This window comes from Rhinoderma darwinii, chromosome 1 (genome assembly GCF_050947455.1).
Source record: "Rhinoderma darwinii isolate aRhiDar2 chromosome 1, aRhiDar2.hap1, whole genome shotgun sequence".
NCBI classification, from domain to species: domain Eukaryota; kingdom Metazoa; phylum Chordata; class Amphibia; order Anura; family Rhinodermatidae; genus Rhinoderma; species Rhinoderma darwinii.
The window spans coordinates 428,041,911-428,062,905 of NC_134687.1; the positions used below are offsets into that span (position 1 = coordinate 428,041,911).

At 42.8% G+C, this 20,995-nt stretch overlaps 1 protein-coding gene across 3 annotated transcripts in view; it reads left to right on the plus strand.

Annotated features, from left to right (window-relative positions):
* DAO (D-amino acid oxidase) overlaps positions 1–20,995 on the plus strand; it is a 100,794-nt gene that overhangs the window by 77,064 nt on the left and 2,735 nt on the right. For all 3 annotated transcript variants that reach the window (XM_075830395.1, XM_075830406.1, XM_075830386.1), the window contains exons 4-9: positions 2,655–2,731; positions 6,086–6,151; positions 7,479–7,533; positions 7,850–7,954; positions 10,498–10,580; positions 10,761–10,878. In XM_075830395.1, the coding sequence (XP_075686510.1) occupies positions 2,655–2,731; positions 6,086–6,151; positions 7,479–7,533; positions 7,850–7,954; positions 10,498–10,580; positions 10,761–10,878 (504 nt within the window). The remainder of the gene's footprint in view (positions 1–2,654; positions 2,732–6,085; positions 6,152–7,478; positions 7,534–7,849; positions 7,955–10,497; positions 10,581–10,760; positions 10,879–20,995) is intronic.

The following is a 20,995-nucleotide window of genomic DNA, read 5'->3' on the forward strand; positions in this document are numbered from 1 at the left end:
ACCAAGGCCACCCAACTGCACATATTCAACTAGTACTGACATGGCGGAGAATATTATTCAGTGACCTAGAACACACTACATAGCACCCAGTCACACTGTCCGTTTTCTAGCCCCATATGTAGTCCATGATCAGTACCAGGTCGTATAAGATAACTAGTCACTGTGCCTACTGTCATTCAGTCAACAAACACTGGATACATTGCACAGAACCCATCCCGCTAAATGTACAATATCCAGACACAACAAAACTCAGTTCATTGTTGATCATGTAAGTATGTAAGCACTGACCTAGATTATGTCTTTAAAAATATCCTACCCCATTAGGTGCCGCTTATTTAACACACCCATTATAGGAACATAACATTACAAAATCTCCCCCTGTTGATAGGGCACTGCATTGCAAGAAACCGGTCTAACAACAATGTTACCATATGGAACTGGCCTGGCAAGTAAACACTGGTTCTCCCAGGGCCCTCCTAGTGAATATCTTAAACAGATTAGCCACATGGTCAGACTGGCACACCAAAGGAATGTATTATACTTTAGGGGCTTATGTTCTGACAGGATAAATGGGCCCTGCCACACAGGACGCATGAGGCCCAGCAGAAAACAACACCACATGGAGCTGACTTTGCAGGGGAACACTTGTTACTAGCTTTTATCTCTTTTTTTTTTACCTTTTTATATTCACAAATAACCCATTAGCTTATGGTACCCACATGTTCTGAATAGCTGAACAGTGGGCCATCAAGATAATTTCCTCTCAGTGGGCCCAAGGTACCCTAACCCTACACTACCCAACTTGTCTTAGGGCTTATTCTAATTCACAGTAGCATCCATAGTTTTATCTGCATTGGTCGGTTTTTTCAACATTCCCCGCTTTTTCATTGTCAATGTAAAACTAAGTCTCCTACAATGCAGTTCATTGTCGAAGCTCAACTAAGCTGTTAGGTGTGTGTGTTGAATTCACTCAAAAGACAAGAGGGCACTACCTCTGTCTGGAGAAAAAAAGGTTAAATTTACAGAGACGACAAACCTTTTTTACTATAAGAACTGTGAATCTGTGGAATAGACAACCTCAGGAGCTGGTTCTATCAGAAACCATTGATGGCTTTAAGAAAAGATTTCTTAGAACAAAATAAGACTAATGCTTATGTAAATGTATAGAATTCTTGTTTGAATATCGGTCCAGTCTGATCACCACTTGGCATTGGGAAAGACATTTTTTCCAATAAACTACAAATTGGCTCGTGCCTTATGACAGAGTTCCCCAACCTAATGTACCTTGTAAACTACATTCAACTTTGATAGGTGGTTAGGAGCCACGATTAATTAATTAAAGAGGATCTGTCACTAGTTTAGTAATCCCTATCTCCTAGCTAATCTAATAGGTGCTGTCACACTGATAATGAAAGTGAAAATTGTGTCCCAAAAAGTGTATTATTTTAAAAGTTATGAGCTTTTATCTAAATATGCAAATGAGGCTGTACTAGACAAATGGGCGTCCGCACCAGCGATTCTCCTGAGGTGGAGCCTCCTCACAGCCTCTGACGCTGTCCAATCAGCATAAGGCTGCTTCACACAGTGTGAGAGACTGAGGCTGGAGGGAAGGGGGATCACTTCAAATATCAATATCTCCAGCTTTAGACCACCTAGAACAGTGATGGCATATGAAAGATGAGATTGTAATCTTTCATATGGCACCAGGATAGCAGTTCTACCTGTGAAACAACCTGAGATATCACCAGTTAAAAACAGTCAGGAATGGAAGCTGTATACTATATGACCACACTGTGTTGCTGGGCAGGGAAGAGGAGAATTGTATGATGCTGATTGGACAGCGTCATACAGAAAACATTACACTGCCCAGAGTGAAAAGAAAGGGTAACCTCCTATATGGCAAGAATAGCCAAACTAGGATATTCAGAAAAATGCTCATAACTTTGCAAATAATAAACTTGTTGTTTTTTTTTTTTTTTATCACACTGTAGTTATTAGCATCATAGCGCCTATTAGATTAGTTAGGAGATAGAGCCTCTTTAAATTTGCAGGCAAGACATGAAACATGGAGTAATAAAAAAACATAAAATGACAAACATTTGTAGACATTTTAGTGTGAAATTTGACTCACTACTATTATACTATCCACATTGTCACTGTTCATGGGTTAGGATATGTCTGCAATATTGTCAGTATGTATGCCACATTGTAACCAGTGAAAATGGTCATAACTCAGGACTCCTATGGAAAGTCACACAGCCAGAGGTCGTGAGCCACATGTGGCTCCTGAGCCACTGGTTGGGATTTTTTTTAACTGCTAAATCAATAGGGGAAATAAAATGTACCCCTACCCCTTCCCTTCATCCACAGCCTTTCCCATCTCTCCATTAAACTTGATGGACGTATGTCTTTTATCAGCTGTACTAACTGTAACTATTTCATTTGTAACCATAAGTCTGAATATTACTCTGGGCTCTAATATATGTGGTAAACCCAGGGCAAGATAAGTAATGCAATTTTTTTTAAACATTGTATGTGACTATATTGATTTATAAACCATAAAATGATGTTCCAAGTTGAATGTATTCTACGTATATCACTTCAATGCATTTATTCAGGCTGCTTATTGTACTTGTGATTTGTGTTTTTTCTAGGAACCCTCATGGAAAGATGATGTCCTTGGGTTTCGACAACTTACACCAAGAGAGTTAGAATTATTTCCCGGATATAGGTCTGTCAGTTTCAGATAAAAAGGCAACAAATTGCTTAGAAAAATTGTTTGCATTATAAAATCTCTCTTTGCTAATTCCTGACCAACATGACACCTTTAGTGTAAAAAGGTGACACCTTTAGTGTGAAAAATTGTTTGCATTATAAAATCTCTCTTTGCTAATTCCTGACCAACATGACACCTTTAGTGTACAAACACACTAAGCAGACGAAAAAAACGCACATCCTCAACCGCAGCATGTCAAATAATGCTGTGGAATCGCAACTCTTCTGTTTCGGGTTTTCCCCATTGAATTCAACGGGGTGCTTAAACCCTGCAACAACATGGTGTGTGTTGCGACATTTGCGACAGAATCACAGCGATACCGATGCAAAAATCGCAAGTAAGTTAAAAAAAAAAAGTTATACTTACCAAAAGTTCCCTGCTTCTTCTCCTGGGATGATGTTTCATCCCATGTGACCGCTGCAGCCAATCACAGGCTGCAGCAGTCACATGGCCTGCAACGTCATCCCAGGAGGCCGGACTACATGCAGAGAAGAGGGAGGCGGTAAGTATGAACGTTTTTTTCTATTTTTCCGGCGCTGCTTTACGCAGCGGAAATTCCGCCGGAAAAACACACCACGATGTGGTGCAGTATTTCTGACGGCCTTCCCTGCGGTGTTCAGGGCGATATGCTGCGCGATTTGACGCAGCTTATCCGCCCTGAACACGCTGTGTGTGTTCCTACCATTATAATGTAGTTGTATATGCTTTTAGCCATAGTATTCACTATCTGATTGGGTGATAAAAGAATACACCACTGCGTATAATGATTGGTGAATAGACTTCTATTGTTTCTGCCTTACCTGTTGTCGTTGATGGGTCTTATATCTTTTTTTTTTTTTAACAAGAGTACCAGATGGGTCCCATATCAAGGGACAGATACACATTTAATATGGGCTTTATTAACTTTGCTTGCATTGTCTTATGAAAGATGTCTCTATTTTTGGATTCTGGCAATTACAGTCTGCTAGGGAATTGCTATTATGAAATCCCTAAATAAGATATGTAAAGTGGGAGATCTGAGTATATTAGTTCATTTACTGTAATACATTTTTTTCAACATATTTTACACTGGATAATGGAGATCAACACAGGAGAAGGAAGTGACGTGAGTGGTCGCTGACTAAATGCTGCCAGTTTGAGGAAGTTTGAAAGGATTGTAAAGCAATTACTATTAGGCTTCGTTCACATCTTCGTCGTGGGCTTCTAAGGCTTCATTCAAATCTGCGTCAGCACTCTGTTCATGGGTTCCATCTGAGCTTTCCGTCAGGGCAACCCATGAACGGAATCCAAGCTGAAACAAACGGAAACCATAGGTTCCCGTATGCATCACCATTGATTTCAATGGTGACGGATACGTTGCAAATGGTTTCCGTTTGTCATCGTTGTGTAAGGCCGGATTCACTCTAACGTGTTCGGTTCGTAATATACTGACCGTTTGTCAGCAGTATTTCCCAGACTGAACACACTTCAGGGAGCCGGGCTCCTAGCATCATAGTTATGTACGATGCTAGGAGTCCCTGCCTCTCTGCAGGACAACTGTCCCGTACTGAAAACATGATTACAGTACGGGACAGTTTTCCTGCAGCGATGCAGTGACACCTAGCGTCATAGATAACTATGATGCTAGGAGCCCGGCTCCCTGCAGTGTGTTCGGTCCTGGAAATACCGCCGACATACGGACCGTATATCACGGACCTAACAGGCTCGTGTGAATCCGTCCTAAGGGATTGGTTTTGACGGAATGAATAGCGTAGCCGACTACTGTATTGAACACATGAACGGATGCATTTATGTTGACACTTTTTTTTATATGAAGAAAACAATTGTAAATATACTACACTTGACTCCTTTATATATGCACTAAAGCTGGAACTGTCTTAGATGTGTATATCTATAATATATATATATATGTATATATATATATATATATATATAGCAGACAAAAAATGGCGACCGCACACTGCGAACACCAATGTAACCTAAACCACTAAATATAAATACATATGCACTAAAGCTAAATCTACTTACAATAGGGAGGTTCTTAGTGCACATTTTGATCAAAAAGTGTTTGCCCACCTGCCACGACAAGGCGACCCCTGTAAGGTGGGGACCTACTCTGCACATACACCCAAAACTGGGACTAAGCCTACATATATATCTGGGGATGGTAGGAACCAGCATTAAACTAACTAAAATCACCCAGGGAAGAATGGGAGGAGTGCAAGAACAAAAATATATTATATAATATATATATATATATATATATATATATATATATATATATATATCTGTTCTTGCAACATAAACACTGTGAAGTTAGTTTGCGGTGTCTTCTTCTAGATATAATGCAACCATGCTTTGACTAAATTGCACCCTACCCCAGTTTTACTGTACTTGGTGTGAACCCTGTCACACATCTAGACGCCATGTAAACTCACAGCATGTTGTAAAGTACTGGATGTGTAATGATACACGGAATTTAACAAAAAAAAACAAAAGGCTTCTTATGTAGCAGAAATGCAAAGCACTATGCCTTACCTTAGGGACTGCTAAAGTCTATTTCCCTATTGTTTATTGTTGTGGAAGAAATGCATTGTCAATGACTGTAATTCAGCATGTCTCATGTGTCAAGCCCAATGGTTTGCTGTGCAAATCTGGAGAATGAGCGCCATCTAGTGGATAATGTAAAGCAATTTTATGGTTTTTTTTAAATAGTTTTCTGGGAAAGAATCCTTAATTGTCAGCAGCCCCATGGGAAAGGAGACTGATTCTGCACAGAGCCTATCCCCCAGCAGCACAGATTAGCAGGGAACAAAAAAAAAAGATGAGAAATGTATTTGTTATGCTAGAAACACTGAAAATTACTTCAAAAATTCTATTAACAACATTTCTGGACTTTTGGTACAATAATTCATGGGATAATCCCTTGAACATTAACAGCATAATAACTGTTTAGTTCTTCATCTACAGAAATAAAAACTTTTTGACCCCAGAATTGGATGCATAGGTGCTCAGAAGAGGTCAGTTATGAAAACTAGGGAAATAATAAGGAAATGTTCCATATAATGGAAATCAGATCTGTGAATATTTGCTACTGAACACAGATTGGGTTCCAGAATTTATAACCTTTGTAACTGCTGGCCCATTAGCTGCCGGCCTTTCCTCAGACTGACTGCCATTGGATATTATTGGTTATTATTTCACTATATGTGAACAGTATGGATCTGCATTGTTGTTCCGAGAAGCCCATATGGACACAATGCACACTTTCTATGTCTGTTCAGTATTCTTTACATTTTGTTTTTGCAGCTATGGGTGGTTCAACACAGCGTTGATGATTGAGGGGAAGAGCTACTTACCATGGCTAACCAAAAAGTATGTTTCCATCATAGACCGTCTTGTTGCAGTAAGGTCGTATCCACACAGGACAATGTATACATGATAAATTCCTATTTACACAATATAGAAGTGCACTGTGAATATTGTCGAGCCTCTAATTCAGTGTTTTCAACCACAGTCTGTTTTGCGCAATTTCCAGGTTCTATGATTTTGTCCACCATTTCCTAGATGTAGTTTAATTCTTGAAACTTTGCGCTCTCATTATCATCCACGCATATACCTCTTGGTCGTGACCTGTTCTTGTTGCCATACCCCCGGCTTATTACCTAAACTGCAGTCAAAATACTATTGCTTAAAGAGGCTCTGTCACCAGATTTTGCAACCCCTATATGCTATTGCAGCAGATCGGCGCTGCAATGTAGATTACAGTAACGTTTTTATTTTTTTTAAAACGAGCATTTTTGGCCATTTTTGTAGTTATGCAAATGAGGCTTGCAAAAGTACAACTGGGCGTGTTGAAAAGTAAAAGTACAACTGGGCGTGTATTATGTGCGTACATCGGGGCGTTTTTACTTCTTTTACTAGCTGGGCGTTCTGATGAGAAGTATCATCCACTTCTCTTCAGAACGCCCAGCTTCTGGCAGTGCAGATCTGTGACGTCACTCACAGGTCCTGCATCGTGTCGGCCACATCGGCACCAGAGGCTACAGTTGATTCTGCAGCAGCATCAGCGTTTGCAGGTAAGTAGCTACATCGATTTACCTGCAAACGCCGATGCTGCTGCAGAATCATCTGTAGCCTCTGGTGCCGATGTGTCCTCGCTCGTCTGACACGATGCAGGACCTGGGAGTGACGACACAGCGTGATTTCTTGAGAACACGGCTGTGTCTGCACTGCCAGAAGCTGGGCGTTCTGAAGAGAAGTGGATGATACTTCTCGTCAGAACGCCCAGCTAGTAAAAGTAGTAAACACGCCCCGATGTACGCACATAATACACGCCCAGTTGTACTTTTACTTTTCAACACACCCAGTTGTACTTTTGCAAGCCTCATTTGCATAAATACGAAAATGGTCATAACTTGGCCAAAAATGCTTGTTTTTTAAAAATAAAAACGTTACTGTAATCTACATTGCAGCGCCTATCTGCTGCAATAGCAGATAGGGGTTGCAAAATCTGGTGACAAAGCCTCTTTAAATATATCCACACGCATAAACCAGTATCAGATGCCGCTTTTGCCTCTGTCTATCTCCTGACTGTGGGCATGTACATTAAAGTGCCTCCTAATTTACTAGTATCTGTAGTATAAGTAGATGCAGAATTGCATTGTGGCCATGTCTAATTCTCTCCGGGATTATCCTTTAGATTAGAAGAACGAGGAGTCAAGTTTATCCACAAGACTGTTAAAAGCTTCGGTGAGGTGAGTGTTTACTCTAGTGTATCGGCTGTATGAGTAGTTGACAAGTGCGCTTTTTTTTATTTATTTTTTTAAATCGTACATTTTTATTAAAATATTTTATACATTACAGAAAAAAACAAAAATACACATAAACAAACACTCAATACTGTTCGTATTAGAATGACATTCCATACAAGTAAAACAAATCTCAAATTAGCCATTGACGATCATAATTAAATATAGTATTTTGAATGAATCCAAGAATTCCATCTCCTCATATTCCGACAAGTGCGCTTTTATCTGCAAATTGTCATTGATTCTCCTGTTTAATCCCTAGCTGGCCGCACTCGGGGCAGATGTCATCATAAACTGCTCAGGGATCCGTTCAGGCCAGCTGCAACCTGATCCAGAATTAAAACCGGGAAGAGGACAGATTCTGAAGGTATGTATGATCTAATGTGATCGAGGAATATCTGCCCAAAAACACCACTTTATATTTCTCAGTTTTGTTGCTTTTTTGTTTTTATTTACATACAGAGCTCCAAATCTCCTGTATGGATATAAGTTTAAAACATAACATGTTGGCTGCTTACACCCACCAGTAGAGGGAGCTGTTGAGCTTACTGTATACTGTCTTATTGAGTTCAATGTACAACTGTATGTGGTTGAATCCTAAGTTCCCTCCAGTGGTGCAGGCAGCCAGCATGTGATCTTTTAAATTCATGTCTAAGCATAGAATTTTCGACCTAAAAATGATATGATGATAAAGTTCACACGGGGCAGAGACACTGTGTATCCACCCTGGTGGCCGCAGGGAATTCCGGGCGAAAAACCGCATCAAACTGTGGTGCAGTTTTTCACCCCAGAATGTTCGCTGCGGAAAGCTGGACCATTTAGCCGGCCTGTGATTGGCTGCAGCGGTCACATGAGATGAAATGTCATCACAGGAGGCCGGCCTGGAGGAAGAAATACAGAATTCTGGAATCCGCCGCAAAAAACGCAACATCTGCTATTTGTTGCGGGATTTACCTCCCCATTGAATTCAATTGGGAAAACTAGCAACAAATAAGCAGCGTTTACGCAAATACAAATGACAAGCTGCGGAATAAATCTCTGCACCGCATGTCAATTTCTGAGCGGTTTTACCGCTCAGTATTTTTGTTCTATCTCATCCACTTTGCCGCTACTGTATTTGCTGCGGATTTTCCGCAACTAATTCCGTTGTGGAAAATAGCCAATATTTACACAAAGTGTGAACTGACCCTAAAGCCCTCTGCACACATGTTGGATTTGTTGCGGAAAACTCTGCAGACTAGTTCCCTATTGAGTTCAGTTGGGAATTGAAATTCTGCAACAAATAGCAAGCCTTCCTATTTTTGCTGCGGAAAAGCTGCGAATTTATCGCAAAAATTGGAAGTAAGACGATCCACTTCGAAAGGAAATAAAAATCAGTACTCACTGCTCCTGGTGATCCCATAGGGACGCCTGACTTCTCCACTATCTAGTCTAAGTGCTGCCAGTCTCCTGTGGTGACGCTGCATCCCATCTAATTGCTGCAGCCAATCTCAGGCTTCAACAGTCACATGGGAAAAAATCTCAACCCAGGACGCCAGCTCTGGGAGGTGTGACGCGTCGCTATGGGAGACCAGGAGGAGGTATTGACTTTTCTCCCCTCATCTGGTGTCAGAATTTGGTGCGTAATATTCAGGATAACCTGCAGTTTATTGATTTAAAAGAGACTGTCACCACATTATAAGTGCCGTATCTCCTACATAAGGAGATGGGCGCTATAATGTAGGTGACAGCAGTGCTTTTTATTTAGATAAACGATCTGTTTTCACCACTTTATTAGCAATTTTCGATTTATGCTAATGAGTTGCTTAATGCCCAAGTGGGCGTATTTTTACTTTAGACCAAGTGGGCGTTGTACAGGGGAGTGTATGACGCTGACCAATCAGCCTCATGCACTCCTCTCCATTCATTTACACAGCGCATAGGGATCCTGTTAGATCCTTATGTGCTGTCTTATACTAACACATTAACGATACTGAAGTGTTTAGACAGTGAATAGACATTCCACGGGATGTCTATTCACAATCCCTGCACTTCGTTACTCTGTCTGTGGTAGTTACAGCAGAGGAAGCGTAATCTCGCGAGATTACGCTGTAGATGACAGGTTACAACGAGATCACGCTTCCTCTGCTGTAACTACCACAGACAGAGTAACGAAGTGCAGAGATTGTGAATAGACAGCCCGTGGAATGTCTATTCACTGTCTAAGCGCTTCAGTATTGTTAATGTGTTAGTATAAGACAGCACATAAGGATCTAACAGGATCCCTATGCGCTGTGTAAATGAATGGAGAGGAGTGTATGTTGCTGATTGGTCGGCGTCATACACTCCTCTGTACAACTCCCACTTGGTCTAAAGTAAAAACACGCCCACTTGGGCATTAAGTAACTCATTAGCATAACTCTAAAATGGCTAATAAAGTGGTGAAAACAGATCGTTTTTTAAAATAAAAAGCATTACTGTCACCTACATTACAGGGCCGATCTCCTTATGTAGGAGGTAGGGCACTTATAATGTGGTGACAGAGCCTCTTTAAATTCCTACTAACTCTGGGCTTAAACATCCAGTGGGCGGTCCTACTCAGTGATTGACAGCTAATTTTGTATTCACAGAAATACTGGTAAGGCTATCTATCCAGCAATGGTTGAGACTGCCCAGTGCACTCTTAAGCCTATAGTGAGCAGGAATTTAAATAAATAAAATATGTTATACTGAATGTTTTCCCACAAAACTATATATCAATCTGCTCAGCACCTCTTTCTCTATAATATACAGCTTGCAGATAGAACAGCATGCTCAACATGACAGGTTCCCTTTAAGCAGAAACTATTTATTTGTGGCTCCACACATTTCCACACTTGTGTACAGTATATGAAGAGAAATCTTATATATTTATTTTACTTTGTGTCAAAGGTGTTCGCTCCATGGATGAAGCATTTTATACTGACTCATGATCTGAAAACTGGAGTATATACCACACCTTATATCATTCCAGGGTGAGTCCCATAGTAAAAATCCCAGCCAAAAACCATTACATTTACTTACTGTATAATAGATATTATTCAATAGATAATACTAAAAAGGAATCCCACTGTCTTATTGACATTGTGGAGGTTTCATTGTGTCATCCCTATGGTTAAGACTCTTGCATATTTTTATGTCTTCTGTGCATGTAGGTCCCAGCTGGTGACATTAGGAGGTATTTATCAGCTGGGAAACTGGAATGAAGAGGAAGTGTCCAGAGATCATGACTGGATCTGGGAACACTGCTGTAAACTAGTACCTAGCCTAAAGGTGAGAGAAAAAGACTTGACAACTCATTGCTGCACATATAGTTCTTCAGGGTAAATGTTAGGAAATGTCCGTCCCTTTTAGGTTGTCATGACTACTAGCCAAGCTTCTGGATGGCCCTGGTTTGAGATGCAGAGCCAATCTGTTTTCTCTGTCTGCAACCTATCAGGGCCAAAGGTAGAGTATTTGAGTCAGTTCAGTTTCTTGTTTGTTGCTTGTGATTTTCTTGTGAATACATGTGTCTGATCAAGCTCCTAGTTAAACCCTGAATTACCTTAAATACTTGGACTCTGAACTGGACTTCAGCTTCGTCTTTGGATTTACCCTCTGCTCTCTGATTTGGATATTCTGCTCACAGCTGGTTTCAACCTCTGCAACTCCTGGTAGAATTCTGTTTTGCGATTTGGACTTTTAGGCTGGGTTCACACGTGGCGGAATTTCACTTAAATTCCGCTGCGGACACTCCGCAGCGTTAATCCGCAGCGGAGCCGTTTCTCCATTGACTTCCACTTTAATTTAGCAGTGTTCGTTTAGACGATGCGTAAAATTCCGCTGCGGGGCATAGGCTGCGGAGCGGAATTTGGTGTCCGCAGCATGCTCTGTCTGTTTCGGAGCAGTGGCGGACTCATGGCGGAATTTCTCCATTAACTTCAATGGAGATTTTAATTTCCGCAATGAAGTCCGCAGCTATCATGCACATGTTATGTGTGCTGCGGATGCGTCTTGCTTTTTTAACTTGACATTTCTTCATTCTGGCTGGACCTATGTATTTCTAGGTCTACAGCCAGACTGAGGAAGTCAATGGGGCTCCCGTAATGACGGGAGCGTTGCTAGGAGACGTCTGTAAATAGTCACTGTCCAGGGTGCTGAAAGAGTTAAGCGATCGGCAGTAACTGTTTCTGCACCCGGGACAGTGACTACCGATCCCAATATACAGCAACCTGTAAAAAAATATAAGTTCATACTTACCGAGAACTCCCTGCTTCTGTCTCCAGTCCGGCTTCCCAGGATGACGTTTCAGTCTAAGCGACGGCTGCAGCCAATCACAGGCCAAGCACAGGCTGCAGCGGTCACATGGACTGGCGCGTCATCCAGGGAGGTCGGGCTGGATGCCGAAAGAGGGACGCGTCACCAAGACAACGGCCGGTAAGTATGAAATTCGTTTACTTTCACTAGGGAAAGTGCTGTCCCTTCTCTCTATCCTGCACTGATAGGGAGAAGGGAAGCACTTTTCCCGCAGTCCGCAGCAGCTAGTCCGCATCAATTTTCTGCACATTTTGGGCAGATCCGCAGCCGTAATCCGCAACCCGGATTAGGTGCGGCATTGATGCGGACAGTTGCGGGGGAAATCCGCCACGTGTGGCCGTGCCCTTAGTCTCTCCTGGTTTGAACTCTGCTTGTTTATTACCCCTCTGGCTGTCTGGTTATCCGTTCTGGTATTGCCTGCAAGTGCACCGCCTGTCCAACACCATATTCTGTAAAAGCAACCTGGGTTCTATGCGGCCAAATCCAATCTTGCGGCGGGCTCTGGTGAAGACTATAGAGTAGCCTTAGGGCCTGTTCACATCACCATTCGCTTTCCGTTCCGGGGTTCCGTCGGAGGTTTCCGTCGGGTGAACCCCGCAATGGAAAGTGAAAGTGAAACCACAGCTTCCGTTTCAGTCACCATTGATATCAATGGTGACGGAAACCTCGCTAATGGTTTCCGTTCGTCACCATTCTGGCAGGTTTCCGGTTTTCCGACGGAATCAATAGTGGAGTCGACTGCGCTATTGATTCCGTCGGAAAACCGGAAACCTGCCGGAATGGTGACAAACTGAAACCATTAGCGATGTTTCCGTCACCATTGATATCAATGGTGACTGAAATGGAAGCTGTGGTTTCACTTTCACTTTCCGTTGCGGGGTTCAGCCGGCGGAAACCTCCGACGGAACCCCGGAACGGAAAGCGAACGGTGATGTGAACAGGCCCTTAGACTCTGCTGACCACTCTGGTGACGTACTTGAGGTAGCTGATTTACTTGTATGCTTGATCCAGACAGTTTCCAGGTGCCTTTGGGGAGTTGCTTGTATAGCAATTCCATAAACTTTCACTCTGGGAATTGCTCAAGTAGTGATTCCTTGACAGTAAAGCTGTTCATACACATTCGATTTTTGACAGCAGATCTAATTGTTTTGGTGGGATATGCCTTAATTGTATGCCAACATAAGGGCCAACATTTGATGCAGCTCTATATATTAATTAGTTAAAGGATGTGAACAATCATAAAATACATGTATTAACATATTACAAGGGGGTAATTACCATAAAATCTAATGTGTATTGCACCATCAGACAGGGCCGGCCTTAGGTTGGATGGCGCCCCGTGCGGGACTCTCTATTAGAAAAGCACAGTTTTTTCCATGAAGATAGCATTAAATTAATCAGAAATACACTCTATACATTGTTAATGTGCTAAATGACTGTTCTAGCTGCAAACGTCTGGTTTATAATGCAATATCTACATAGGTGTATAGAGGCCCATTTCCAGCAACCATCACTCCAGTGTTCTAATGGTACATTGTGTTTGCTAACTGTGTTAGAAGGCTAATGGATGATTAGAAAACACTTGAAAACCCTTGTGCAATTATGTTAGCACCGCTGTAAACAGTTTTGCTGTTTAGAGGAGCTATAAAACGGACCTTCCTTTGAGCTAGTTGAGAATCTGGAGCATTACATTTGTGGGCTCGATTAAACTCTCAAAATGGCTAGAAAAAGAGAGCTTTCATGTGAAACTCGACAGTCTATTCTTGTTCTTAGAAATGAAGGCTATTCCATGCGAGAAATTGCCCAAAAACTGAAGATTTCCTACAACGGTGTGTACTACTCCCTTCAGAGGACAGCACACACAGGCTCTAACCAGAGTAGAAAGAGAAGTGGGAGGCCCCGCTGCACAACTGAGCAACAAGACAAGTACATTAGAGTCTCTAGTTTGAGAAATAGACGCCTCACAGGTCCTCAACTGGCAGCTTCATTAAATAGTACCCGCAAAACGCCAGTGTCAACGTCTACAGTGAAGAGGCGACTCCGGGATGCTGGCCTTCAGGGCAGAGTGGCAAAGAAAAAGCCATATCTGAGACTGGCTAATAAAAGGAAAAGATTAATATGGGCAAAAGCACACAGACATTGGACAGAGGAAGATTGGAAAAAAGTGTTATGGACAGACGAATCGAAGTTTGAGGTGTTTGGATCACACAGAAGAACATTTGTGAGACGCAGAACAACTGAAAAGATGCTGGAAGAGTGCCTGATGCCATCTGTCAAGCATGGTGGAGGTAATGTGATGGTCTGGGGTTCCTTTGGTGCTGGTAAAGTGGGAGATTTGTACAAGGTAAAAGGGATTTTGAATAAGGAAGGCTATCACTCCATTTTGCAACGCCATGCCATACCCTGTGGACAGCGCTTGATTTGGGCCAATTTCATCCTACAACAAGACAATGACCCAAAGCACACCTCCAAATTATGCAAGAACTATTTAGGGAAGAAGCAGGCAGCTGGTATTCTATCTGTAATGGAGTGGCCAGCGCAGTCACCAGATCTCAAACCCATAGAGCTGTTGTGGGAGCAGCTTGACCGTATGGTACGCAAGAAGTGCCCATCAAGCCAATCCAACTTGTGGGAGGGCCTTCTGGAAGCATGGGGTGAAATTTCTCCCGATTACCTCAGCAAATTAACAGCTAGAATGCCAAAGGTCTGCAATGCTGTAATTGCTGCAAATGGAGCATTCTTTGACGAAAGCAAAGTTTGAAGGAGAAAATTATTATTTGAAATAAAAATCATTATTTCTAAACTTGTCAATGTCTTGACTATATTTTCTAGTCATTTTGCAACTCATTTGATAAATATAAGTGTGAGTTTTCATGGAAAACACAAAACTGCCTGGGTGACCCCAAACTTTAGAACGGTAGTGTATATACACACATACACATTGGTGAATATATAGACACACACACACACACACACACACACACACACACAAACATACACATACACACACGTGTGTGTGTGTGTGTGTGTGTATATATATATATATATATACACATACACACATATATATATATATATATATATATATATATATATATATATATATATAAAATGGGAAAAAGAATAAAGCAGCACAGCGACAGCAGTGGGTGCAGGCCTCCTAGGTTGAGGCTAGGAACCCTTGTTAATGTAATCCAAAAAAAAATGAAGAGGCAGCACTCCAAGGAAATTGGGGAAAAAAAGTGGTGTGTTTATGCACCTCAGGCAGGCAACGTTTCTATCCGTCTCTATGGGATCTTTGTCAAGCCTTAACAAAGATCCCATAGAAACGGATCGAAACGTTGCCTGCCTGGGGTGAATAAACACACCACTTTTTTTTCACCAATTTCCTTGGAGTGCTGCCTCTTCATTTTTTGGGAATATATATATATATATATATATACATACACACACACGGGCACATATATACATGCAGAGAGACACATATACCCACACAGGCACACATATAGATAATGTAGTGGATGTTACCTGCAGTCCTATGTAACACCTCAAATATTACACTCTGATAAACACACACACACACATCTCTTTGCTGACGGGCTTCTTGCAGGACGGGCTGAGGACAGAGCATCTTCCCCTGCTTCCTCAGGGTATGTAAGGAGGAGCAGAGAACAGAGCTCAAATGGCCTGCCCAGTGGCGCCCCCTACATGTGGGAAAGCTGCAGCGCCCTGTGCACTCACACATGTCGCACACCCCTAAGGCCAGCCCTGCCAACAGACCACTCTAGCCTTCTATTTTCAGCACAAAAAAGGATCAGTCATGGTGGATTTTTTAAAGAGGCTCTGTCACCAGATTTTGCAACCCCTATCTCCTATTGCAGCAGATCGGCGCTGCAATGTAGATAAGAGTAACGTTTGTTTTTTTCAAAAACGAGCATTTTTGGCCAAGTTATGACCATTTTTATATTTATGCAAATGAGGCTTTCTTAAGTACAACTGGGCGTGTTTAAAGTTATGTACAAGTGGGCGTGTATTGTGTGTGTACATCTGGGCGTTTTTACTTCTTTTACTAGCTGGGCGTTGTGAATAGAAATGTATGATGCTGACGAATCAGCATCATCCACTTCTCTTCGTTAACAGCCAGCTTCTGGCAGTGCACAGACACACAGCGTGTTCTCGAGACATCACGCTGTGACGTCACTTCCTGCCCCAGGTCCTGCATCGTGTCGGACGAGCGAGGACACATCGGCACCAGGCGACAGAGGCTACATCGACTTACCTGCAAACGCCGATGCTGCTGCAGAATCAACTGTAGCCTCTGTCGCCTGGTGCCGATGTGTCTTCGCTCGTCCGACACGATGCAGGACCTGGGGCAGGAAGTGACGTCACAGAGTGATCTCTCGAGAACACGCTGTGTGTCTGTGTAATGAAGAGAAGTGGATGATGCTGATTCGTCAGCATCATACATTTCTATTCACAACGCCCAGCTAGTAAAAGAAGTAAAAACGCCCAGATGTACATACACAATACACGCCCAGTTGTACATAACTTTAAACACGCCCAGTTGTACTTAAGAAAGCCTCATTTGCATAAATATTAAAATGGTCATAACTTGGCCAAAAATGCTCGTTTTTGAAAAAAAAACACGTTACAGTAATCTACATTGCAGCGCCGATCTGCTGCAATAGGAGATAGGGGTTGCAAAATCTGGTGACAAAGCCTCTTTAAGCCAATCCTCTTTTGTTCATTCCTGGCAATGAGTGCAGCCAAAGGTGTCCAGTAGTCCCCCATCTCTCCTTCCTCTAAAGATAACATTCACAATTATCATCTAATAGATCTGTTACTCCATTTGTACAGTGTCATATCTATTACAATTAGGCCTCATTTACACGAGCGTGTGCGTTTTGCGCACGCAAAAAACGCAGCGTTTTGCGTGCGCAGAAGGCACTTGAAAGCTCCGTGTGTCATCAGTGTATGATGCGCGGCTGCGTGATTTTCGCGCAGCCGCCATCATAGATATGAGGCTAGTCGATGTCAGTCACTGTCCAGGGTGCTGAAAGAGTTAACTGATCGGCAGTAACTCTTTCAGCACCCTCGACAGTGAATTCCGATCACAATATACAGCAACCTGTGAATAAAAAAAAGACGTTCATACTTACCAAGAACTTCCTGCTTCCTCCAGACCAGTCTCCCGGCCGTTGCCTTGGTGACACATCCCTCTCTTGACATCCGGCCCCACCTCCCTGGATGACGCGGCAGTCCATGTGACCGCTGCAGCCTGTGATTGGCTGCAGCCTGTGCTTGGCCTGTGATTGGCTGCAGCTGTCACTTGGACTGAATTGTCATCCCGGGAGGTCAGACTGGAGGAAGAAGCCGGGAGTTATCGGTAAGTCAGAACTTTTTTTTTTTTTTACACGTTCATGTATATTGTGATCGGAAGTCACTGTCCAGGGTGCTGAACCAGTTTAATTCTTTCAGCACCCTGGACAGTGACTGTCTCCTGACGTCGCGTACCGGAACATTTTTTGCCGGGTTCGGTCAAAACGAGTTCGGCCGAACCCGGTGAAGTTCGGTTCGCTCATCTCTAAGACACTCCGTTTGGATGTTTGTAAACAGAAAAGCACGTGGTGCTTTTCTGTTTACATTCAGAGTTTGACAGCTCTTGCGCGAATCACGCAGTTCGCACGGAAGTGCTTCCGTGCGACCTTCGTGGTTTTCACGCACCCATTGACTTCAATGGGTGCGTGATGCGCGAAAAACGCAGAAATTTAGAACATGTCGTGAGTTTTTTTCAGCGCACTCACGCTGAGCAAAACTCACGGACTGTATGCATGCCCCCATAGACTTGTATAGGTCCGTGCGACCCGCGTGAAAAGCACGCGCGTCGCACGGACGTATATCACGTTCGTGCAAATGAGGCCTTAGTGAGCACGACAGGATCTTAGGGCTGCTGTACGGACCTGTGTGGACATAATGTGAAGCCTGTAGAGTCGTGAGTATGTAATAATGCAGTAACGGTCAGCGAAGGGGGACTAGATTTTTTAGAAAGGCATCTGAATTTTTAATACAAGTAAATTAGAAAGTTAATTTATTTCTATTATCATAGCCATTTATTGGCAATATAAAAGAATATATATATATTTCATCCAGAACAATCCCTGTTTGTAGTTATAATCAGGGCTTTGGAGTCTTTTTCAACTCTCCAACTCCAGTTCCGACTCCTTAATAAATAGTTGATGTATAATTAACCCGGTTGTCTGCTTACTGTGTATAAATGTACGTGTTGTTGGTAATGTTGTAAGAAAACAGTGTGCACTCAGATAACTTTATGCAGCTATATATGCCCTGGAAATCAGGTGCAAGTCTGAATGGGACTAAAATAAACATTTTAAAAAGTGTATCTGCTATATTAAGTACATAAAGGGGTTGTCCAGGGTTAGAAAAACATGTCTGCTCACTTCCAAGAACAGCGCCACACCTGCCCACAGGCTGTGTGTGGTATTGCAGCTCAGCCCTATTCACTTAAATAGAGCTGAGTTGTAATACCAGACACAGCCCATGGACAGGTGTGGCGCGGTTTCTGAAAGAAAGCAGCCATGTTTTTCTAAGCCGGTACAACCGCTTTAATACTGTCTTACTGTTTTCTCTAGCAGTTCTGAGATGACTGCAGGCACTCCCAGTCAGGGCCGATTTAACCATGAGGTAAATGGTGCACCTGCAGTGGGCCACTTGGTGGTAGAACAGTTTTTAACTGTGTTTGCGTCCTCTGGAGTTTAGGGGTGGAGACCCAGTGACAGGGGAGAACGGCACTGTTGTGAGTCTTCCGCTGTGTATATGTCTCGTTAGCCCTTGAGTCCTACACCTATATTGGTTGTCTGACTTCCTTCTCCCCTTGTGTGTCAGTCTGGCTGTTTTACCTCTTGTAGTTCTGTTCAGAGTCGTGCAGCTCGCTGCAGCACCACTGAACACTCTGTAGCGTTCTTGGTTTTCAGGGAGACAGAGTTTTGCAGGCGGCCAGGCTAGGAGGGAGGCCATTCTGAGCCCAGTGCTGACACGGTGTAGCGGCGCAACGCCAGCTGAGCGGATTGGCGCCAGGAGGGAAGGGGGTAAAAGAGCAGGGAGGATGGTTGCACGGCAGAGTCGGAGACGCTAAAGCACAGCCCTGGTACTCACAGCCCTCAGTGCAGCCGATCACTGGGAACAAAGGCAATTTTAACCCTCAGCGCTCCGGTCTGTTAAGGAGCATGGGGGAGGCACTCATGAAACTTTTGCACTGGGCCCAACAAAGTATCAAAACGGCCCAGTAGTGAATGTCCTACCCTGGTCTTCAGAGGAGGAACTTCACTACTGCAGCACAGATTCAATGATTTTATGTAAGGGCCTTGGAGCAGCGTGAAGATACTTGGGGGTCATTCAGACGAGCGTCATTCAACAGGTGTCCGTTGCGTGAAACTCACTGTATGTCCTATATTGGTGCCTTTTTGCGCACCTAGTCGCCCTTTGAAGTCTATGGGTGCATGAAAACCATTGACTACACACGGACAACATCCGTGTGCTGTCCATGTTTCACACATCAGTTACATAGAAAAGCAGGGAAATAATTTTTTTTTAAAAATGAAGTGCTTGCACGGACGTTAAAAACACATGTCACAGGTAAATCACATTGATGCCAATACGCAACGCAATGTAGAAAAAATGCTGCGGTTTTTAAACTCACAAATCAGACACGCTTGTTTGAAAGTAGCTTTAAGGTCCTTTTACACCTGCCAATTTTGGCTGATGCAACGAGTGCCGATCAATGAGACGTCTCGTTGATCGGCGCTTGTTTGCTCCTTTCACAAGGAGCTAGTATGGGGATGAGTGGTCATTATTCCAATCACTCGTCCCCATACATTTCTATCACAGATGTGCTGCCGACAACGATAATATTTAACTTTTTTAAAGCTATGCGTTCTATCAACGCTCATTTGCCCGATAATTGGCGAGTGTAAAAGGGCCTTAAGTCTATGTTCACACGCTGTGTTTTCAGGCGTATTTCGGGGAATAAACACCTCGAAATACGCCTGAAAAAACAGTTGCTAAACGCCTACAAACATCTTCCCATTGAATTCAATGGGTAAAACTGCCTTTCGTTCAGACAGGGCGTTTAAAAAAAAAAACTAGGCGTAAAAAAAACGCCCTGTAATAAGGAGCATGTCAATTCTTGAGCCGTTTTTGTAGCTGTTTTTACTGTGTCAATGGAAAAACAGCTCCAAAAACGTCTAGAAAAAAACGCCTAAAAAAAAACGTTTTCAGCTTCAAAAATGGCTGAAAATCAGAGGCTGTTTTCTCTAAAAACAGCTCCATAATTTTCAGCCGTTTTTGACTCTGCGTGTGAACATACCCTTAGGGTATGTTCACACGCTAGCTGGCTTTTACGGCTGAAATGACAGCCTGTTTTCAGAAGAAAACAGCTGCGTCGTTTCAGCCGTAAATGCTCCTCCTCGTAATATACGAGGCGTCTGTGACGCTCGTATATCTTGAGCTGCTCTTCATTGAGTTCAATGAAGAACGGCTCAAATTACGTTGCAAAGAAGTGCCCTGCACTTCTTTGCCTCGGCAGTCAATTTACGCGTCGTCGTTTGACAGCTGTCAAACGACGACGCGTAAATTACAGGTCGTCTGCACAATACGTCGGCAAACCCATTCAAATGAATGGGCAGATGTTTGCCGACGTATTGTAGCCCTATTTTCAGACGTAAAACGAGGCATAATACGCCTCGTTTACGTCTGAAAATAGGTCGTGTGAACCCAGACTTGGGGATAGGAGAGAACAATGGAGAGGTGATAACTGATTTTCTATCTCCACTAGAACATCCTAATTATCACTGTATTATGACAAATAGGAGCTTACATTGATAGAACATAACATATATTTATGTTTGAAATTTCAAAACTTTGCTATGAAAGTAGATATGCAACAAGCTATGCATTAAAATTAATAAGATATCATCTTTAATATTTTTATTTTGAAGCCTGAGTTGGAGTGGGTACATTTTTAACGACTCCGACTACACCAGAAATGGACCCTGACTCCAACTCCACAGCCCTGGTT